We start from the raw sequence: 23,559 nt of genomic DNA on the forward strand, positions 1-23,559 counted from the left end.
ACATAAATAAAGTCAAGTGTAAATCGGGCCCATATGGATATTTTCTCACAGCAGATTGTTTAGTAGAAGTGAAAAAACGGCAGTTGTAGCAAGCGCTAGCTAACCGTTAGCACTAGCCCGATGCTAACATGTAGCATCAAGTTAGCATTCTCCGTTATTCATGTATTTATGGGCCGTTGAACCACTTTGCTCCTCCCCATGTCTTTGTATCATTATTTAGTAGAAACTATATTAATATTTCAGCATTTGTTACAGTAGCTTTTGAATAATTAGAGAAAATTTACATTTTTTCAAAATTGTTTTCCCCCTTAACTGTTTTCAAAAATGACCATATATGGACGAAATATGAATTTAGTTTTCTACTAAATAAAGATTCAAAGACATGGGGAGGAGCAAAGTGGCTCAACAGCCCATAAATACATGAATAACGGAGAATGCTAACTTGATGCTAGATGTTAGCATTGGGCTAATGCTAACGGTTAGCTTGCGCTAGCTACAACTGCCGTTTTTTCACTTCTACTGAACAATCTGCTGTGAGAAAATATCCATATGGGCCCGATTTACACTTGACTTTATTTGTGTGATAAATAAGCAAATAAGAAAATGGCAAAAAATAGTGAAAAATTGTGTTTCTCTAAAGATTCTATTTTCCCCCTCGGTGAGGCCACGCCCCCTTCTATGACGAGATGCTGTCTGTATCTATAGTTTAAAAATAAAAGCCCGATGCTATGTTGATGGTAGCTGAATGTTGACAGTGGTGTAATTTAACCGATAGTGCGCTATATAGTGCAGCACTAGCCAGTGATTGTTGTGGTCAGGGTGGACATTTGGACACAGTCTTAGTATTTTAGGTTCGACTAAACCAGTTTTTTACAATCAAAGAGAAAATTTGAAGTATATTCTTGTGATGATTTGAAAATAGCCTTTTGAATGTTCACAGTCTTGCGCCCATCAGGCAAAACATTATGACCACCAGGGGTCCCTGTGGACTGAATGCTCACCTAATATCTCCCCAACCAAGAGGAAGGGAGTCGGGGTCATTCCCCGTGTGTGGTCATAATGTTACGGCTGAATGGTGTTTACGTAAATGTATTTAGATAAATCACTGACTAATACACGTTTATTATGTGCAATAATGCTTTCAGAAAGTGTTCAAACCGTCTGGATGTTCAATACTGTAAGAGAAAAGTCCTGCAAATTCACTATGCGGCCACATTATTTGGCACACCTTTTCTAATGTTTCCCAATGCAAACATAAACATGACATGGGTGTGACATTGTACGCTGGGCTGGATGGTTTTGTATGAGTTTATGGGTAATTCTCACAAACATTGAGATTGTCTTTGTTTAAAAAATCATTATTTGGTGTAGACTGAAAAAAAAACTTGCATTCTGAATCATTAGAGCGGAGGTGAGTGCAAACCATGTGGCCGTGTTTTTACGTTTTGTAGAAACTGTAACAAATCAATCATATAATGTGCCGCTGTTTTGAAATCTGGGTGATTCTCAAGTGATGTTATCCAAAATGAGAGGATAATATGTTTGCTGTTCCATTGCCAACACAAAGGATATATACAAATAGCTAGCAGCCATATATGTCACAAAGGAAGCGGTCAAGCCCTGGGCCTCTTTCCCCATAAAAGCATCAAAGTCTGCAGCAGTGTTTATCCCATCTCCTGATAGCATGATGCATCAAAGTTCAGTTGTCCCTTAAACAATTTCGTCGACTAAAATATTTAGTCTTAATTTTAGTCAAAGTGATATTTTTGTGACTAAAATTGGACTAAAACTAAATTAAAAGTTTCTCATGAGACTAAAACTATGACAAAAATGTCCAGATATTTTAGTCGACTAATATAAGACTAAATAAAAATGAAAAGGAGAGACTAAAATCATCCAAACTTCTATTGACCGTCTGAAAGAGCCTCAGATCATTTAAATTCACTGCCAAAGGATCAGCTCTGAGCTTTGTTCATGTGGAAGTGGCTCCATTAAGTCGAGGACCTAGATAAAATATGATTATAATGAATATTATAAATGCAAAGTCGACTAAATTAGTCTTAAAGGAACAGGCCACTGTTTTTACATACTGAGATATGTTCTTACCTTAGCTTTGACGAGTTCTTTAGGACCTGTCTGATCTTCACCCGTGCCTTCAGTCGCGTAAACACAGCGCAGACGGCGTTAGCATTTAGCCTCTCCCTCTCTCCTCTATAGCTCCAAAACTGGTCAAGATAGAAGCTACCAAGCTCTTCCACGTTTTCCCTATTTAAATATGGTTACGTGAAGTGTTACAATCGTAATCGTAATTTGGCATCCGCACAGTAAAGTGAAGATTACTGCGCGGATTTCGAACTACTCCTGGTATTATTACGCCTTACAATATAGTTCCACCTTTTATCCGCTTAGAAAATCCACACTGTTTAATTTTGTGTAATTATACTTTGTAGTGTAACACTTCACGTAACCATATTTAAATAAGGAAAACGTGGAAGAGCTTGGTAGCTTCTATCTTGACCTGTTTTGGAGCTATAGAGGAGAGAGGGAGAGGCTAAATGCTAACGCCGTCTGCGCTGTGTTTACGTGACTGAAGGCACGGGTGAAGATCAGACAGGTCCTAAAGAACTCGTCAAAGCTAAGGTAAGAACATATCTCAGTATGTAAAAACGGTGGCCTATTCCTTTAAGGTTACTTGGATCAATGATAAACATCGCACACAAAAAAAGTCAAACCAAGGGCAAATGCAGATTTCATTTTCCCAAATCTCACATATAATAGCTGTGTTTTTACTGAAGTGTTGTCTAGTGTGTCATATGCACTTCCGTTCCATTGAAATTTACAGAATGCCAATGCCAATAAGTTGCCAATGCCAACTTATTTTTAGACATAAGTTGGCATTGGCATTACCTCTCGTCTCTCCGCAATATAAAAACAATGTATTGTGCAGTTAAATACGGTAGCACAAGTTTTGGATATCATACGAACTTCTCTTTTTGGACGCTCCAGTTGAGAATCGCCCCTCCTGTTGAAGGCAATACCCTCCCAGTAAAATAAGCTATTGTGATAAGCTGGTCATGCTCTCAAGGACGTTTGGTGGATTTCTCTATTTTCAACCATTTTTTACTGGATAGAATGACGTTTGCACTGTGACTACAGATCTGTGAAAAGGTTGCATCTGTCCCTCCTCGTTTTAGAAGACTCTTATTTTTGGGTGAAGTTTATTTTTTTTAAAGAACATGAGTTTTTGGTTTTCACTTCTTTCCAGTTTTCACTCTGTTGTTGAAATGTGGGACCTGAGATGATCTTCTCTGCGTTAAATAGTTTTTTTTTAACAGTGTTATTGAATGGAAATATTTAATCAGAACGAATTAATACATCTCTTTTACACCAGTGGTTGTGTGTGTGTTTTTTTCTTATTGTAAAACATAGTACTTTAACATAAGCGTTTTTTTTTTTTTGCATAACAACAAGCTTAGGCGGCATAAATGTGCCTCCGGAGCAGTGAAAACTACATTATTTCATGCTCTGTATTGAATGGTATTTATTTAAGTAATAGCTTTGAGTCACGGTAAAATGTGTCAATAGGTTGCGTCCATGTTCTAAACTGTGATCATCATCAATATTTAAGGTGGAGGGCGGGTGCCGATATAACTCTATGGGAGAAACACAGTTTTTGAGAGAAATCTCCAATAATACAATTGACAAATGTTGTTCCTCATGGAAGTGATTGAATTCTGCCATGATAATTTTATGGCTGAAAGTCCTTTGTATTGGCCAAAATCCCGTAAATGTTTTTGAATATTGTCATCACTTTAGGACACCTTCCCGAGAAAATAACTGGACCTTAATTTACGTGTTGAGAGAGAAGACATTGAACTTTGAGACCGTTTTTGTTTCATGTGGATTGTCTTGGTAATGACAGATTATATTAGCCAAAAGCTAGACACGAAATTCTGCAGTTTGCCAGTTTCCATAGTGATCACAATAAAATTCTCAGCTGCCCTCCACCTCAATTTTCAACTCAATGCTGGGACATCACAATTCAAAGGTGGTATCTATGGTGACTTTCAAAATGCAGATTTCCTTTTCATAGTTTTTGGCTAATATCTTGAATGTCTTCTTTGTCAGCAGGTATACACTGAGGTCCAATTACTTTCTCATAAAGGTGTCCCAAAAGGTGACAATATTGAAGAACATGAGCGGGATGTTGGTCAGTATAAAGGCCTTTCTGTCATGTTAGGCAAGAGTGCTACTCTCCAGTCTACAAAATTCTCCAAAGCCTATAGCCTATATCACAGCACGGTAGCACAGCGGTCAGTGCTCGTGCTTCACAGCTAGAAGGTCCGGGTTCGATTCTCACCAAGGACGGGGCCGGGGAGTTTGCATGTTCTCCCCGTGTCAGCGTAGGTTTCCTCCGGGTACTCCGGTTTCCCCTACCACTAATGTACAATAGGCTAGGATGAATGTGAGTGCGCATGGGGGACGATGGATGGAAATTAGCCCACGGCTACAATCCGGTGTGGCTTGTTTACATGCATGAGACCCATGTATGTTCATCAACATGCACTGTCCCGACCAAATAAACCAATAAAATAAAAATAAATAAATGAAGGGGCGAGGGAGAGGGAGAGCGATCACAGGGGCGGTCGCAAAGGGCAAGAGCGAGCGGGGGCCATCGCAAGGAGCGAGAGCGATCGCGGTGGTCGCAAGGGATGAGAGCGAGTGGGGGCGTTCCGCTTGCGGCTTTAATTTATTTTTAGTCGTAGTCTTTTGACAAGAATGAAATTACATTTTTGACGACATTTAGTCAAAGAATTATCTTCAATTTTAGTCTACTTTTAGTTGACTAAAATTACATGCAATTATAGTCTAAATGTAAGACACATTTAATTGATTATGCATTTATTTAATCAAGGTTCTCTGTTTTATTGAGCTTCTCCCACATGAACAAAGCTCAGAGTTGTTCCTTTGGCAGAGGATTTAAATGATCTGAGGCTCTTGGATGATTAGGCAAAACAATCCTGGACATCTGAATGAATGAATAAAAACTCATCTAAAATCTACCAATGTGAAGGAAATTACATTACTTTTCTACCAAATTTCATAATAATTGAAGCCAGAAGAAAATCGCTTCTTGTTTATTGTGCAGACCTCTGATTTGCGAGGTAAATACTTAAATTGAAAGCTAAAACATACATTTGTTTACAAGTGTATTCGCCTATTTTTTTCTGTTTTTTTATGTTTAGAAATATGCTTAAGATAATAACGATATAGTCCATTAATATAGCAATATCGGCGGAAAACCTATTCATCGCTGATCACCGGAGACCTTCAGCTAATCACCTGCAGGCGGCGCTCCACTCTCTTTACCCAGTGTCTTTCCCGGAAGCTCGTTTTTTTTTTGAATTTCAAGCTAGCTGTCAGTGTTAGCACTTTCGGACTCCAAATGCTAATATCAGTACTTTTACGCGTATTTTTGTAACATTTATTAATTTGATATAATATATTAGGGCAATAATGTAGCAGCATAAGGAAACAAGGTAAGGGCACGGCTCTAATGAAGTTATTCAGTTTGTGTGTGCTCTGCTAGCTCGTTGCTAATGTTAGCCCGTTAGCTGCTTGAGTTGACACGTTTGATAACCTACGGATTCGCATTGGCCGCGTCTCTATCTTATTCTTTGACTACTGTTGATGGTTTATTGACGTCAAAAGGAAATTGTTTTATTTATCAGCTGTGTTCCTGTTTTTGTTTCTTTTATCTGCGTGGCGTTAGCATCAAATAAATATCTAATGTTAGCTTTCTTTTATTGACGCACGAGCGCAACCCACGTAAATACCTGGTGTGTGCTGCCGTTAATAATAATAATGTGAAGTTATAGATTGGGTGAGTTATTTTTGAGTTATTTATTGTTTCGTGAGGTTTTGGTTCAATAAAACGTGTGTGGAAAGTGACAGCTGTCTACTACTTTCTAGAATTCACGGGGGATACTATGAGTTCCCTAACCACACAGCTTCCTGCACCAGCCTCGTTATGCAGGACGTTACCTGGAGAGGGAAACCAGGTTTGCACGGTGTTTATAGTCGCACTTGTACGATTCTGCCATGCACAGAACTCATCATTCTTTGTACACGCAGGTGCAACCGAAAGCGCCGCTCCTCCAGATCCTACGTGTCGCTGGGGCCCAGGAGGAAGTCTTCACTCTCAAAGAGGTCAGTGAGATGACGGGCCATAAACAAAAAACACATTAAAAGTCGTTCATATCACAGTACACATTCAGTAGAGCTGAACGGTGTCACAACTGCTAAGATTTCTTGGATTCTGGTGCATCCAGTGTAATAATAATAATAATCATAATAATGCATCGGTTTTATATAGCGCTTTTCTGAACACTCGAAGACGCTTTACATTGCATTATTCATTCACTCCATACTTGGTGGTGGTAAGCTACTATTGTAGCCACAGCTGCCCTGGGGTAGACTGACAGAAGCGAGGCAACCAGTCTGTGCCATCGGCCCCTCCGACCACCACCAACCACTCACTCACTCACTACATTCGCTACATTCGCTAGGCTTCCTGGTGTTACTAAACGGTCTCCCATCCAAGCACCGACCAGGCCCTTCCCTGCTTAGCTTCCAAGGTCTGACGGGATTGGGCATCGCAAAGGCGGTATGACCACGTGTAATAAACCTATGATACATAATACAATATAAAATGCTGAAGTTATCATTCTCAAAAGCATTTGTACTCACCTGGGTGTTAGAGGAATTTACCAGTAATGACTTGGCCTCTAATTAAGTTGTTCCACTTGTCTTTTTTTCTGCTTTTTCTCTTGTTTTTAGTTATGTCTAATATGATAGTCCAACATTCTTTTAATGCTGAAACTAATACCTCAACTAATACCTTTATTGTTTGAAGTACAATAAGCAAATCAAATGTACAAGTACATTGGATTGAGAAGTCCTTTCAGACTATAACTATAATTGCCCCTTTGCATTTTCAGCATGTTCAGGAGCAATGATATTCGAGTGAATCCTGAAATAGGAACTAGGACAAGAATCCCGTACATTTTAGAACATGTTTACAGAGGTTAAAACTAGGGCCAGACCGATATATTAATAACCGATAAAAAGTAATTTCGGAACCATAAGCGACTTTTTTGTTTTGTTTTGTTTTGATTTTCGTCTTTCTAACCAGCTCCCTCTGAAGTACCTACTGAACATGAACATACAGCGCCCCCTGACACTTTAGAAGCTTCACACGCAGGATTATAGACATTTATAACATTTTGGCCAAAAATATCAGCTGTGCATATCGGCCACTGGCCAGTCAAAATCCCCAATAATCAGCATCTGCCTCAGAAAAACCCACATAGGCCGAACCTCTATTAGATTTTTCTATATATTTCTGTGATTGAAGCCTTTACTATAATAATAAATGTTAAACTTAAAGCAGTACTAAGTACGTGTTTACCTTAATAAATCCTTTCCGTAGTCCCTGTGGGGGTAATACAAGTGTTTATGGGATGATTCGAGGGTCTTTCATCTCCCCCTGGTGTCTCTGGACACCAGGGGTGTCCAGAGACTTGTCCAACTTGTCTGCCACCGGTCCGGAGAAAGCAACACACACTAATGGAATCACGAAGAAGAAGCTAACATGCTAACGGGCAAAGCTAACTGCGGGCTAACGTCACTTTAAACAGTATTTACAGTCAAGTTTGAGTGAAAAAAAATATTTCCATTGTATAATTGAATGCACAGTAACCCTCTCTGCCTTCGCCTTTCCTGTCAGCGTAGTATTTACTCTCCAAGACAATTAATAAGTTAAAAAATCGTAACTTGCTACTACACCTGCAGTTGCGCTTATGGCCTCTAGGGGGAAGAGTTACTTACTTACTTACGTACTGCTTTAAGGCTATTTGAGAAAAACAAAAAACACACATCAAATTTAATCACTTATATCAACCTATATATCGGCTCTCAGCCAACCCCCGTCATATCGGGATCCCACCCCAGAAATCCACATCGGTCGGGCCCTTGTTAAAACTGCTTTACACGTCATGGAGACCGTGTACTTTGTTGTTTGGAAAGGATATGGTATTTCCTAAAACGATTTGTCAAGTAGACTCTTTTGAAATTGTGATTTTGAATTATTTGCGTTTGAAACGGCGCAGCCCTAATTTGAAGTGAGCGGCAAAAAGCTGTTTTGAAAGTCTCCACAGTTTGGTTCATTGTTTCAGGTGATGCATTACCTGGGCCAGTACATCATGGGGAAACAGCTCTATGACAAACAGCGGCAGCACATCGTCCACTGTCAGGACGACCCGCTGGGAGAGCTGCTGGAGGTTGAGAGCTTCTCCGTCAAAAATCCAAGGTGAGCATTTTAATTTAATGAACTTTGCCTTTCTACTCCCACAGAACTCTCTCTTATTAGTAAATGTTCTTCTTTTCCAGCCCTGTTTATGAAATGCTGAAGAAGTACTTGGTAGTGCTAGGTATGTACCCTTTAAATCTCCTCTTTTATGTAAATACAATACCTTGGAAAACGGGTAAGCTAGAATAGGGGCCTAGAAGAAACAAAGACGTCACTCGAGTAAGTTGACCTGTTGAAACTGATATTCTCACTAATGCTTTTTCCTCCTGACAGATGTGTTTGGGAGGGTCTCAGGCATAGCCCAGAGTGCAGCAGCAGGGTGTGCGCGTGTGTGTGTGTGAACTGTTTCATTAAAGGGAGGGGTTGTTCTCTCTGTTACTGTCTCGTCCTAAATGCAGACGCCGCTGAGAACATGTCTGTGCGCCGTGAGTGTGTAGATGGAGGAGTGGAGGACCGCGGTCAGGTAAAACCAACATGGTGCTTAGAGAAACAGACCCGAACGCCGTCCCTGAACTCTCACGCACAAGATCACGTGATCAAAACCAGCATTCAGGTTGAGCAAAAGTAACGCACAAAGAGGTCAGCTGAACTACCTGGATATACGGCATTATTAAACTTCCATTTCTTTTGTTTTGTTCCCTGATTATGTCATGCAGCCTTGCAAAAGTCAAAGTCATAATAGAGTGCCAACAATATTCAACACAGTGTTCTCAGTCTCCTTAAATGAAGAAGACTGGATCAAGCGTGTCTTGTTATGGCAAATCACCGCCAAAGTCTCTTGATAAACTGTCACTATTAATCTTAAAAAATAAAATAATCTTTTTTTAAAAATCCATCAAAAAAGTGACAAAAATCCAGCAAAAAAGTGACAAAAATCCAGCAAAAAAATGACAAAAATCCAGCAAAAAAAGACAAAAATCCAGCAAAATCCATCAAAAAAAGGACAAAAATCCAGCAAAAAAAGACAAAAATCCAGCAAAAAAAGACAAAAATCCAGCAAAAAAGTGACAAAAATCAATCAAAAAAAGGACAAAAATCAATCAAAAAAAGACAAAAATCCAGTAAAAAAGTGACAAAAATCCAGTAAAAAAGTGACAAAAATCCAGCAAAAAAGTGACAAAAATCCAGCAAAAAATGACAAAAATCCAGCAAAAAAGTGACAAAAATCCATCAAAAAAATGGCAAAAATCCATCAAAAAATGGCAAAAATCCAGCAAAAAAGTGACAAAAATCCATCAAAAAAATGGCAAGAATCCATCAAAAAATGGCAAAAATCCAGCAAAAAAATGACAAAAATCCATCAAAAAAGTGACAAAAATCCCAAAATTAAAAATTAGAAAAAAAATGTGATAAAAAAAAATTGAAAAAAAAAAAAAAAATTATAATCGATTTTTTGCGATTATGCAAATTTTGTAATCGTTTACTGTTGTAATCGAAATCGTAATCGAATTTCGATTAATTGTACAGCCCTACTTTTCAGAATGTAGCAGCCTACCTCGCATTTTTTGCAGCGCCATTTTATTGTCAAGGAGTATAAACTATACTGCGATAAAACGGCTTGTTGTAAAATTTGTCTTCTCACAGCAGTACTGCAACGCCGTTTTTGTGAACTCACAAATATCGCGAGAATTCAGTTCACAGGCGTCGTTATATAGCCTCACCTTTTGGGAACTCACAAGTTTGTTTTTATTGTTTACTCCCCATGCCATATTCCAAATCGATAATGCCATGTGAAGTCCTCAGCTGACCTCTTTTCTTTGTGCTTTTAATGCTGCTGCAGCTGAATAATCCAATGGGAGGCATTTCTTTATTAATATAGCTTTACCAGGCACTGGATTTTTTTTTTTATCTCACTGAAATATCACTGATCTGAATCACGGTAGCTGTCGCCAAGGTTACTGGCTAGTCACCCTGAAATACGGCTTATAACACTAAATGTCACAAGTGTAATGCAAACAAAATTAAGCTCAATTGGAGTTTTAAAGCAGTACTAAGTAACGTGTTTACCTTAATAAATCCGTTTCGTAGTCCCTGTGGGGGTAATACAAGTGTTAATGGGATGATTGGTGGGTCTTTCATCTCCCCCTGGTGTCTCTGACCAGAAAACCATGTTTGCAACTTGTCTGCCACCGGACCGGAGCCACCAATACACACTAATGGAATCACGAAGAAGAAGCTAACATGCTAACGGGCAAAGCTAACTGCGGGCTAACGTCACTTTAAACAGTATTTACAGCAAAGTTTGAGTGAAAAGAAATATTTTCATTGTATAATTGGATGCACAGTAACCCTCTCTCCCTTCACCTTTCCTGTCGGCGTAGGATTTACTCTCCAAGACAATTAATAAGTTAAAAAATCGTAACTTGCTACGACACCTGCAGTTGTGCTTATGGCCTCTAGGGGGAAGAGTTACTTAGTACTGCTTTAAAGCTATAGTTGAAAATAAAGTTCTTAGCTTGGTCAAACATTGCCTCGTAATTTTATTTTATTTTCATTAGTTAAGCCCAAAGATTGATAGTCGTAAAGTGATAATTAGCAAAAATCAATCCACAAATGTCCAGAGGATGACCACAGTGTGGCCTTGTGAAAAGGCTCACACACTAAATGGCATCGTCCCGCCCCCAGTCCTCGCTCTTGTGTGTGCTGAGAGCAGGAGGCCACAGGCTGCTGTCTCTTGTGTCTTGTACAGAGCTGCACCGTCTCTGTACAGCCCCGTCCCACCTGCGCCACGCCCCTCTGCCCCGGAGCGAGCGGGCGGGGCAGCCGGCGGGTCGGGGGGCAGAGTCTGTCTCTGTCTGTCCCCAGAGTCACCTTCTCTGATCCGTCCGGACCACACACCGCTCCTAATGCAGACTGCAACCAGCTAAAAAACTACAGCCACCTCTCCTGCTCCCCGTCCTCCTATTCCCTGGTCTCACTGCATTCAGGAAGACGATCTGTGAAATCCACTTCTTGATTTGAATACTTTCAACCTTGATGAGCTTTTCTAATCTTAAATCTTTTTAATTATCCACAAATATGCATGCTTTCAAAATGGTTTGCTTCAGATATTGATCTTTTCTATACAATGCAAGACAATAATCACAAAAGTAGGCCTGCCGCTATAGTTACTATATCGACTTATCGCTCTGTAAGTAAAATGAAGGACGATAACATTTTTAGTCTCGATAAATGCATGTGCTGCCTGTGCTTAAAATAAATACAGAAGAATGAAGCTATCACAGCCTGAGCATTGACAGTGGATCTAGGGCTGAAACGATTAATCGACGACTAATCGATTATTGAAAGAGTCGACAACTATTTCAGTAATCGATTAATCGTTTTCTGGCTCACACAGACTAAAATGGAGCAAATATGACCAAAAAAATGTAGTATTTTTGATGAAAACCTACTTTGATTTTATGTTTAGGGTCTGTAGTGGTTTGTACAATGTAAATTTCATGAATAGAGCCTTCAAAAAACATTTCCCTTTAGTTTACTCCATCAACACTTCCTTAATCCCTTAACCCCCGCCTGAACCGAGAGGATCTGTTTCCTCACGTCAACGGATTTTTTTCTATCATTTTTTTGTTGGGTGTTCAACTCATTTTTGTAACTTTTTTGTCATATTTTTTTGTCAATTTTTTTTATCACATTTTTGGTAATTTTTTTGTCACATTTTTGTCTTTTTTTTTCACATTTTTGTCAATTTCTTGTGACATTTTTGCCACTTTTTCATCAATTTTTCGTCACTTTTTTGTCATATTTTTGTCATTTTTTCGTAAATTTTTTGTCACATTTTTGTCATTTTTTGCTCAATTTTTGGTCAATTTTTTGTAATTTTTTTTGTCACATTTTTATCAAATTTTTGTAATTTTTTGGTCACATTTGGTCATTTTTTCGTCAAATTTTGGCAATTTCCATCATTGTTTTCGTCTCAGTTTTGTTGCTATTTTCACAGCTTTTTTCCAGAAGCTTTTGGATTGGGGTAAAGCCAAACTGGAGAAAATGTGCTCGGTTCAGGTGGGAGTTTAAGAGGTTAAACAGCGCCACTTAAGCTATAATGTGATAAAAAAAAATAGAAAAAAAAATAAATTTTACTACACCATTCACAGCCAATCGATTAATCGTAAAAATAATCGATAGACGGGGTGTAAACAAAGTGCCGTCCAACTACGGAGCATCGCTGATTCTGACACTTTCTATGAACTCGTGTGAAAACGCTTGGAATTCCAGCCAAAAGAACTCATCACAGAAAGAATAACAACATGAATGCACCTGCAGGTTTGACCGATGTGAGAACGAAGCAAAACCACCGGAGCTGATCAGAGCTACTGTTAGCGAGAGGAACCCGACCGCTTTAGCCTCTATCCAAATACAAGCACGATAGGTCGACGTGTTACTGTCCCGCACTGTTCAAAAGCCAGAGAAATGCTGCAGTGGTTTGACAAAGAGTCGACAGTGTACAGGAGGATATATTTGAAAAGAAAAGGAAAAACAAAGCATATGGCTACTGTAGTAATACATCTGAATCCATTACATTTAATATACATTTTAGTCTAACCAGGTTTAATTTAGCTCAGAAGTGAGTTGTAACGAAATCTTTAACTAGAATAATGTAGATGAAATAGCAATATTAGTGTTAATGACTATTTAAAAAACCGTGACAGGCCTAGTTCAAACACAGAACCTGGTGAGAGTGATGATAAATTGTGTAAAACCATTGAGAAGCACAGATGCACAGTGTCCTAGAATATTTCGGCCCTTCTAGTTTGCACTTATTGAATGCCCAAAGTTCAATACATTTCAATTAAAATAGTTGCTTACAGTTTTCGTTTTATTGCATACAGTATTTGCATTATACTCAATATTATCGTTTATCGCGATATTTTCTGAGACAATATATCGTCCTAAAAAAAATGTATCGTGGCAGGCCTACACAAAAGGCCAAAATGCAGATTTTTTTTTTTAAGGCGAGACGCCGCAGGTGAAAACATTGATTTTTCATGCAGTAATCCGAGATGGCGCTATAATCCAAATATGGTCATTTCCTGTCTAGCAGACAGCAAAATAAAGGCAGCGATACATACGGCACATGATACGGCTGATGTTACAAAACCTTAGAGCCTGTTTTTCCAAATGAGGTTTTCATTTCCCTCTCGCAGCAACATCTCCACTTAAGTTGCTCTTACAGACTCCAAACTTTCCAGTCTTGTATTTAACAATATATGTATATATATTTTATATTTTTTGTATGCAGGTCTTTTTATTATCTAATTCTCATCCCATTCCTACAAAAAACAACATTTTTTTGGTCAAATAGGGACACAAACAACATATTTTTATCACTTTATCAACTTTGTTGTAACTAATCTATGATTGAAAAATATATATTGTATTTTTCACCTGCAGTGTCTCACCTGCAGGTGAAATTTCACCTGCAGGTGAGACACCAATTTCTTCTCATCATATTAGTGTGCACTTTTTTGAGGAAGGTGGTGGTGTACATGCATATTTAACTATATTTTTCACTTTTTCTTTTTAGATCTCTTTTTAGATTTATAATATTTTTCATCTTGACAAATTTCCTCCCCACCCCCATCGGCTCCTCCCCCCGTTTCCCCGATATCGCGAACATTTCTGAACCTTTCCAAAGTCTGCCACAGGAGCAGTGTTTGGTCCGAGTGCCCAGTACCGGCTCAGCTCCTGACACTTCTCTCTTCTTCGTGTTTACGTCCCGTTTAGGGCTGTGGGGGTGTGGTCAAAGCAGAGGCTCCCCTCATGCAGACCCCCTCCCAGCGGAGACCGCGGGACCCGGATGATGGTGAGGGCTTTATTTACTGCACAGTACTGAATATGTGTGAGAGCGGAGAGACATTTGTCAAATTTAAGAGCCAGGACTCTTATACAATACTATGGTAACGCTGCAGTATCATTTTTGTACCGTCCTAACTGAGTCTCTGTCCCGCAGACTCGTTGGATGGCCTGATGCGCTCCGCCTGTAAACGGCCCAAACTGGACGTGACTCTGGACGAGTGGGACCTGTCCGGCCTGCCGTGGTGGTTTCTGGGTAATCTCAGGAACAACTACAGCAGACGGAGCAACGGGTCCACGGACATTCACACTAACCAGGTGAGGGGCGTTTAAGAATCCCATCGAGACTATTGATGGTTTCAGATGCTGAACTCCTCTGTCCCTGTAGCGTCTCCATCCTGTAGCTCGGGAGCTTCTCTAAGGCTTTTGACTTTCCAACACAAGCTTGATGATTCAAATAAGTATAAGTAACATTTTTAGATCAGAGGATTGAGCTGTGATTATTATAACACATTTAGGTCCGGGATCAACAGTTCTTTTCTGGCCAAGTCTAAATTGACCAAAAATGCAGTTGACTGAATAGATTTTTGTCAGAGCCAATAGGGCTGTGCAATTAATCGATTACAACAGTAAACGATTACAAAATTAGCATAATCGCAACAAATCGATTATAATTTTTTTTTTTTTTCACATTTTTTTTCAATTTTTTTTTCAATTTTTCTTTCTAAATTTTTAATTTTTGGATTTTTTTCACTTTTTTGATGGATTTTTTTCACTTTTTTGATGGATTTTTGTCTTTTTCTGCTGAATTTTTGTAATTTTTTTGATGGATTTTCGTCTTTTTCTGCTGGATTTTTGTCATTTTTTTTGATGGATTTTCGTCTTTTTTCTGCTGGATTTTTGTCATTTTTTTGCTGGATTTTTTTCACTTTTGCTGGATTTTTGTCACTTTTTTGATGGATTTTTTAAAGGCAACAAATAATCGTTTGAATAATCGTGATTTCAATTATGACAAAAATAATCGTGATTATTATTTTTTCAATAATCGAGCAGCCCTAAGAGCCAACACACGTAACATTTCACTAAATAAATAGAATAATACCAGCATTTATTTGATCAGATATTTTGAACATTCACAAATCCTTGAAAACAGCCCAAACAAAGGCGTGTGTTTGCTGTGAGCGGCTCAACTCTCCTCAGACCTGACTGTAGCTTCACTGGGAGCGGTTAAGTTGCAGTCAGGCTCCAGCTCGTCTCCATGGAGATGTTACTAAAGGCAACCAAATGGGTCTTCATCCAAATCCATTCTTTGATTCCCCACTGCCAAAATAACAACTGGTTCTGTACTTCCTGGTTACATTGAGACACAGGAAAAACACCAAACTGTCCTCCACATTTTAAAGCCTATGATCTAATAATGTTCACTGTGGCGCTGTGGACTTGCTTGATCAAAGGTTTGAAGGTGAAAGTATTGATTTTTCACGCAGTGGTCGAAGTGGAGATTTTTATCTTTTTTCCTCCCTTTACATCTTAGTTTTCATGTCAGATATAAAAATGACAAAACCCCGCATGATGTTTATTTTATGATGTTTTGTCTGCGAGGTGGGGGCAACCCGGAAGTAGCTGCTGCGCTGCGTAGAAACGCCGTCTTTCAAGCGGGTTTTCATTCATAAATATTGACAGATTTTACATCCACGTGTCCTGCTAAGGGGCCCCGTGATGACGCTTTCACCCAAATATGGTGTTTTTCCTCCTACGAGACGCTGGTGCGGAAAAGTCGGAGAACGGGCCGAGCATGAGCACTCGCTACAAAACTTCAGGGCTGGTTTTCTCTGAATGAGAGAAGCCGCACTCGGGCAGAGCCTGAGCCCTTATAGAAGCTCCCACAGACTCCAAACTTTACAGTCTGAGACCTAACAATATTTTGAAGGTTTTTTTCAGAAGTATTTTTTAATATCTAATTCCTAGCCTGATTTATTCAACTTTAAAACCAAAAGAAAAGGCGGAATTTGAGTTTTTACAGATTTTTTCACTGATGATTAGTTTATTGAAAAATCCCAAAATCTTAGTTACTAATATGTCAGTAGTATGAAACCATAAAATTTAATCTGGCTCAATTCATTATTTTGATTTGTTGCCCAAAATGTAGGCAATTTTGGCAATTTTAATGCTCAAAATGCCCTATTTTTATGTGAAAACATAAAATGACAGAAAAAATGCAATACATTTTTTTCTCATATTTATATCTGTGATGTTCAGCAAAAGCTTCAAATTAATATCTCTACATTTATTTATTTTTTCCCTATTCACCTGCAGAGGGAGCTCCAAGCAAACTCCTCACCAACCACAGCTTAATCCTAACATAATTATTTAAAAATGTAAAGCATCAATGCTCAAGTATCCAAAAGAATGCCCTGAGCAGGATATGTCCACTTTTAAGAATGCTCTGTGTGATCCTGTAATGTAAAACATCCAAATGTAATAATGAAGCATCACTAAATAACTGCTGCTTTAGTGTTAAGAGGAAACTAAATTCACTATTCTGACCCTTCTTAAGCTTGTGTGGTCACACGTTTGAGGTTGTGAAACCAAAGTGCAGAAGTGGAATACTGACGGTTGTTGTTCTGACTGTGATAGCTGTCTCCTGCTCAGGAGGAGGACACGGCCATCGTCTCCGACACCACGGACGACCTGTGGTTCCTGACGGAGGCCGAGAGCGAGCAGCGCAGCGTGGAGATGAAGGAGGCGGCGCTGGAGGAGAGCAGCGCCGACACCGAGCCCCCGCCAGAGGACGAGGAGGGGCGGGAGGACAAGGATAAAGAGGTGAGCAGAGTTTTCACCCATGTTACAGTGCAAAGACATTCATATGAACGTGTTTATTAAAGGTTTCTTTCTGTGCCCAGATGCAGGAGGATCCGGACGAAGACTCCCAGTGTCTGAGTGACGACACCGACACAGAGGTCTCCACTCAGGTTTGTACTGAAACTAAACCACACATTTTCAGCTCGGCCCGTCACCATAACAACATTTGAAGCCCGATATTGAGACTGGAGAATATCGTGGTGAACATGGACCACATAATACCACATCTTTATCACTGTCTTACACTTTGTTGGTTAGAAAAATGGAACGTTAACAATATAACAGTTGAAAGTAAATATCCAGCAGTTTTATTTCCTGATCCTCCACACGATCTCCAAATAAAAAGTCGACATGTTAATCTCAGTAATCCCTTATTGGCTTTAAAGCAGTACTAAGTAACTCTTCCCCCTAGAGGCCATAAGCGCAACTGCAGGTGTTGTAGCAAATTACGATTTTTTAACTTATTAATTGTCTTGGAGAGTAAATACTACGCTGACAGGAAAGGCGAAGGGAGAGAGAGTTACTGTGCATCCAATTATACAATGGAAATCTTTTTTTTTCACTCAAACTTGGCTGTAAATACTGTTTAAAGTGACGTTAGCCCGCTGTTAGCTTTGTTCATTAGCATGTTAGCATCTTTGTGATTCCATTAGTGTGTATTGCTTTCTCCGGACCGGTGGCAGTGAAGTTGCAAACATGGTTTTCTGGCCAGAGACACCAGGGGGAGATGAAAGACCCTCCAATCATCCCACAAACACTTGTATTACCCCCTCAAGGACTACGAAAAGGATTTATTAAGGTAAACACGTTACTTAGTACTGCTTTAAGAGTCTCCGTGGTCTCTCCTCCAGGACGCCTGGCAGTGCTCCGAGTGCCGCAAGTTCAACACGCCTCATCAGAAATACTGTGTCCGCTGCTGGGCACTCCGCAAGAATTGGTACAAGGACGTGCCCCGCCTCGCCCACTCGCTCTCCGTGCCCGACATCCCAGCATGCTCCTCTTCCCTCTCCGCCCACGACGACGAAGACTACGACAGCGACGCGGGCATCGACGTGCCGGACTGCAGCCGCACGGTGTCCGACCCGGTAATACTCCCCTCTCACTCCACAGCCGACCGGCCTCTCCCCCCGCCGGGCGCCAAGGGCAAGGGGCCGCGGCTGTGCGCCGTCCCCCGGGAACAGCAGCTGTCGGCGGGGGGAGACAGCCAGGAGAGCCTGGACATGGACGTGGAGGTCAAGCCCGACGCGCTGCTGGAGCCGTGTAAGCTCTGCCGGGTGCGGCCAAGAAACGGCAACATAATTCACGGCAGAACGGCGCACCTCCTCACCTGCTTTAACTGCGCCAAAAGGCTCCACAAGTTCCACGCCCCGTGTCCGGGCTGTGGGAAGATGATCCAGAAAGTTATAAAGATATATGTGGTTTAGGCATGTCGACCTCCTCGCTTAATCTTAGGCTCTTGAACTGGAAGAAATAGGGTAAAAACGGGGATGAACCAAGACCAAATTTACAAACGCAGGTCTCCACTGGCACTGAGGTCTGACGCTGGGTGTGCACTCAACAAAACCTGCTGCTACAGAACGAGTATGGGCGGGGACAGTCATATTTGATTTTGTTTGGCGTAGATCACAATTCACGAGCACTTAGTCTGTTGTCCTTTTCGAGGTGACCAAAGCCGTCTATTGTGAAACTGATCTGAGCCAAAGAAAATGTCTGTATGATTTCTTATAACTTGCTCCATCAGACTTCGATCGTAACCAGGAACTCATCGTCCTCTCATAGCTCTGGAGAGCGGCGGGTACGTATTGTGCGGCGTACACCCGGTTTAACTTCTGAACCCGTACAAAACGCTCTCCGATTGACTCCAGTGGGGGCTTCAAACCACCTCCAAACCAGGACTAGCGCGGGCCTCACGGAGACCGAGCGATTGCAGCCGAATGATTGAAACAAAATGGCGTCTGTGCATGCGTTTTAGCTCCCATCGTCCGCCGCTGAGCACCGGAAGAAAACAAAGCACTCGAAGCCGCATGGTTAAACGCACTGCCGCCGATTGTATTGTCCAGACCACATGGAGAAACCGCGGCCACTTTATTAGATACACCTGTTCTTTAGTTAGAAAAGGTGTGGCCCCTCGGTGTATGATACAGAAGAAGGGATTCAAATAAGCAGATAATGTATTTATTTATATGAAGCCTGTAGTATTTTGGAGTGACCATTGCATTGTACATAGAAAGCACCTAAAGTTTATTACTATTACTACACCAGTCGGCTCGGGTATTATGATTATCCGCCTGATGTCGGTGGTCATAATGTTTCGGCTGATTGGTGTAGCTAGAGTTGCCTTTCTCCCTTCACTTCTTGGCATTTCAGGGTCACTTAGAAAGAAGAGAGTGAACGTGCTTATCCTGTACATAAAATATCCTGAATATTAGTGAAAATAACGATTTTAAGTTGAGCTCACTAACTTCTTTTCCAGTTGAACCAGTTTTCTCTTTGCAGCTTCCCTTTTGCATTTCAATTAGTCGGAGTATTTGTTATCCTCTGCCGTTTTAGTCCTCCGCTTGAGTGGAAAGGCATCGGCGACGTGGACCAAACAAGGACTAAATCAGTCGACCACAGTGTTCATTAAAGACCAAAAAAAGGAGGAAAAGTAAAACGTTGAGCTTAAAATGATCAGCTGGGTTAAGTGGAATCATCCAATCGATCCAATCTTATCAAGTTTGAACAAGACGACAGGACTGCAATGTACAGATACAGACGTCATCTCGTCATAGAAGGGGGCGTGGCTTCGCCAAGGGGGAAAATAGAATCTTTAGAGAAACACAATTTTCCACTCTTTTTAGCCATTTTCTGGTGAAATATCAACTTATTTATCACATACAAATATCAAAAATGACCATATATGGGCGATTCCAGAGATGCCGTCTTTATCAGGAATTGCCCATATATGGTCATTTTTGAAAACAGTTAAGGTGGAAAACAATTTTGAAAAAATTTAAATTTTCTCTAATTATTCAAGAAATACTTTAACAAATGCTGAATTATGAACATAGTTTCTACTAAATAATGATACAAAGACATGGGGAGGAGCAAAGTGGTTCAACAGCCCATAAATACATGAATAACGGAGAATGCTAACATGATGCTACATGTTAGCATCGGGCTAATGCTAACGGTTAGCTAGCGCTTGCTACAACTGCTGTTTTTTCACTTCTACTGAACAATCTGCTGTGAGAAAATATCCAAATGGGCCCGATTTACACTTGACTTTATTTATGTGATAAATAAGTTCATATTCCACCAGAAAATGGCTAAAAAGAGTGAAAAATTGTGTTTCTCTAAAGATTCTATTTCCCCCTCGGCGAAGCCACGCCCCCTTCTATGACGAGTTGCCGTCTGTATCTATGCAAAACGCGTGCTGAAACGACCCAAGAGCCCCAAACCACACAAGTTCAACAAGTCACACAAAAAAAAACACAATCTGAAACCTCTAAACCAGGTCTTAACCAGAAGCAGGTGAATAATCGGAAATAACACCGGCCAAAATCTGTACTCGCGCTTGTAAAGTCTCGAAAAAGCAGCTTCACTAAAGATACAACGATATTATTATAACAATAACTCGAAACAATGACAGAACAGCTCAAAAAAGTTACTTATTTCTGCCTAAGTTTTAACCTACAAACGAATGTCCAACGCTGTAAATAATTTGGCTTTTTTGGTCTTGTAAAAATTGTAAAAACCCGACTCCGAATGCAAATGAATCTCGATATGTAAACGCTGTTGCCAAGCTTTCGACGTGCCTGCGAAAAACTATTTAATTCATTCGTCTTTTCCCCTTTTCCGATGTTTGTTCTTTCCTCGGTCAAAAGACAATTAATAATTTAATTTATTTAAAATGTTCTTTTAATCTTAGTACTTAAATGTTGGGGTTGAGCGTTACACTGCCAATTGTAATGAGTCTCTTTTTTTTTTTTTGCGTCTTTGTGTTTTAATGTTTTAATTTTTCTTAAAACGGTTTAAATGAAAGGTGTTTCCTCAAAGCTTCCACGATTAGAAAACTGTAAAGTGAAGTTGTACCTCTTGCGCTTCGTCTTGCCGCCACTGGGTGGAGCCATTTCCTGTTGTTTGTACGCACTTAATGCATGGCCCTGTGTCGACTTGAAAAGCGGAATTAGCGCCAAAAATGACAAATGCCTGAGAAAATCCGTCAGTGTTTTTGCATAAGGTGTTCACCATTGAAACCTCGTATTGAATAAAGCCAGTGGTGCTGTTTGAAGTGACAAACTGTAGTTTTCTTTTAGCCAATCAATAAATATAATTAAAAAAGCAAAGAGGTTTGTGTTGTTTGAGTCTCACATTTATTGAGCGTTGGATTTTTCCTAGTTTCAACCAATGTATTTATGGAAAGCTACAGATGAAGCACTTGAAATTCCACATCTGTATATCTGTTATTGTGGTCCTTAATCACATGTACATTTTCAAACTATTATTTTTTAAACTCCAACCCATGAATTTTGTTCGAATAGTCACAAAAACTCTCCTGATATATATTTTTTTAGTTTCCAACAACATTTCCCCTGCCTCACTGACCTTGAAGTTTGCCCATAAAGCACTTTGTTTTGGCGAGACTGCCGGTGAAAAGGGAACATTTTCTTATTTAAAGACGTCAATTTTTAACTTTTGCTGTTGATGATCACTGACATGAATATGAGAAAAAAAAATTACTGCAAGTTTTTTTGTCATTTTATGTTTTCATTAAAAAAACAAAACAAAAAAAAGGGGGCGTTTTTTGGCCGTCAAAATCTGAATAATTGATCGAGCCAGGTTTAAATGTATGGTTTTATTTTGTTACAAAGACTGTTTCAGAGGGGATTCTTTCTTTTCTATATTTCTTTTCATTTCAAATCATATTAGCTTTATTCGGTCCCCAAATACAAAGCATCTCTATGGGTTCCCAAGGGTAAAACTTCATGGTGGATGAAGCAGTGGTAAATGTTATCCATTTGAGAAAAAAAAACATCGGGAGAGTTTTCTCTTCTATTGGAACAAATTCCAAGGGTTGGAGCTTGAATTTTCTAAATTTCAATTCTAAGGACCACCCTAACATCTCTCTCTATATATATATTGACAAATGGTTCAGCAAGTTGGAAATAACTGCTTTGTCTATGCATTCTAGAATGCCTAAAGACTTCCAGGCAAAACAGAATATGAGCAAGGAGTAAAGTAGGACTAAAACAAGATGAACACCGCACTACCACTAGATATTTGTAATGCTGTGTTAGTGCCTTCAATAGCCCTCCCATTTAGTCTTGGTTTAGTCCAACATTAGTCTCACATATTCTCTACTTTGCCTGGAAGCCTTCACACTTTCTCATTTCTTCACTTCTAAACACTTCTTCTTGGTTTTACATACAATAACATAAACACTGGTGTAAATCTGGGATTGCTCTGGTTTAAATTGTTAGGGGAGAGATTGAATTTGTATTTAGCCAATCACAGCCAAGCCTCAACACAACGAACCGCAAATCCATGAAATGTGTAGTTTAAAAAGTGTTTTGTATGCTTTTAAGTCTGTAGCAGCAACTTTTTTCCCCTATCGCTGCCGAGTTGCTAATTAGTATCATTAAAAGTGGTTATTGTTGTTTATTTATTTGGTCTGGACAGTGTGATGTTACTGGACACACACGGGACTCATGCATGTTTATGGACCCCAGGGGAAACAGCAACAGCTCAGGCTAATGGAGATCCTAACACATAAACATAAACACACCGCGCCGGGCGTTACAGCCGTGGGCTAAAACACGCTGATTCATCCTACATGGTTTTAGAGATACATGGGGAGAACGCGCAGACGACACAGCGAAGGCCTGAGGATCCAACACAGGCTCTCTCTAACCACTGGGCCACAAATGTCACACCCTGCCATGTGATGAGTCCAAACCCCTGCACATTCAAACATAGTACACAAAAGTATTATTTTTTTTATAGTATATGTAGTTGTTTTATTCCCATCTCCTCTTATGTAATAAAGCGACTCTAGCACAAACACGCGACGCCCTGTAAGTGACGGTGACAGTTGTGTCGTCTGAATAACGTGTCTTTGTCTCAGAGCAGCTGTCCTCAGGCCTCTCAGAGCCACACCTGCCCCTCTCTCTCTACTACAACTACTACTACTACTACTGCTACTGCTGATACTGCAGGACACCTATTGGGTTATATGTTCTGAGAAAAATCACACACAGATAAATGGGAAAAATAAATACGTTTATCAATTTGAATCTACTGCTGTTGTTCTTGCCTTTAATGTGTAAAAATTATTATTTGTAGCAACAAAATCTGAATAATCTGAATTTCAGTTTAGTCTCTAAGTAAACTTGTTTTTTTTTTAATATACAAAGCTCGATAACAGCTCAACAAATCAGGCCAGGAATTAGACATTTAAAGTATTTGAAATATAACATTTGTGCTACTTTGTCAGATGTGGCAAATAGAAATCTTTAGAAAATCGTATAATCCCTGTAATAATTAAACAGCTC

General features: G+C 39.8%; 1 protein-coding gene and 1 long non-coding RNA gene across 3 annotated transcripts in view; one reads left to right on the forward strand and one right to left on the reverse strand.

Moving 5' to 3' along the window:
• The window catches only part of LOC306982336, a 284,342-nt gene extending 276,677 nt beyond the window's left edge, over positions 1 to 7,665 (reverse strand). Inside the window, exons 1-2 of the long non-coding RNA XR_013794189.1 lie at positions 7,622 to 7,665; positions 7,457 to 7,582 (exon numbers count right to left, since the gene is read on the reverse strand). This is a non-coding gene — a long non-coding RNA (uncharacterized lncRNA). The remainder of the gene's footprint in view (positions 1 to 7,456; positions 7,583 to 7,621) is intronic.
• On the forward strand, positions 5,403 to 18,553 carry mdm4 (MDM4 regulator of p53). Of its 2 annotated transcripts, none has more exons than XM_079582193.1 (11): positions 5,403 to 5,540; positions 5,974 to 6,062; positions 6,136 to 6,210; positions 8,238 to 8,371; positions 8,452 to 8,492; positions 8,770 to 8,834; positions 14,096 to 14,174; positions 14,322 to 14,482; positions 16,802 to 16,987; positions 17,068 to 17,136; positions 17,878 to 18,553. In XM_079582193.1, exons 2-11 carry the CDS (start codon positions 5,991 to 5,993, stop codon positions 18,448 to 18,450), a joined length of 1,455 nt encoding a protein of 484 aa, XP_079438319.1. In that variant the 5' UTR covers positions 5,403 to 5,540; positions 5,974 to 5,990; the 3' UTR covers positions 18,451 to 18,553. The 2 variants fall into 2 exon arrangements, with proteins under 2 accessions (XP_079438319.1, XP_079438320.1); XM_079582194.1 differs by having other exon boundaries at positions 16,817 to 16,987.
• The last annotated feature ends 5,006 nt before the right edge of the window (positions 18,554 to 23,559 follow it).

This window comes from Gobius niger (genome assembly GCF_951799975.1).
Source record: "Gobius niger genome assembly, chromosome: 24".
Lineage (NCBI taxonomy): Eukaryota > Metazoa > Chordata > Actinopteri > Gobiiformes > Gobiidae > Gobius > Gobius niger.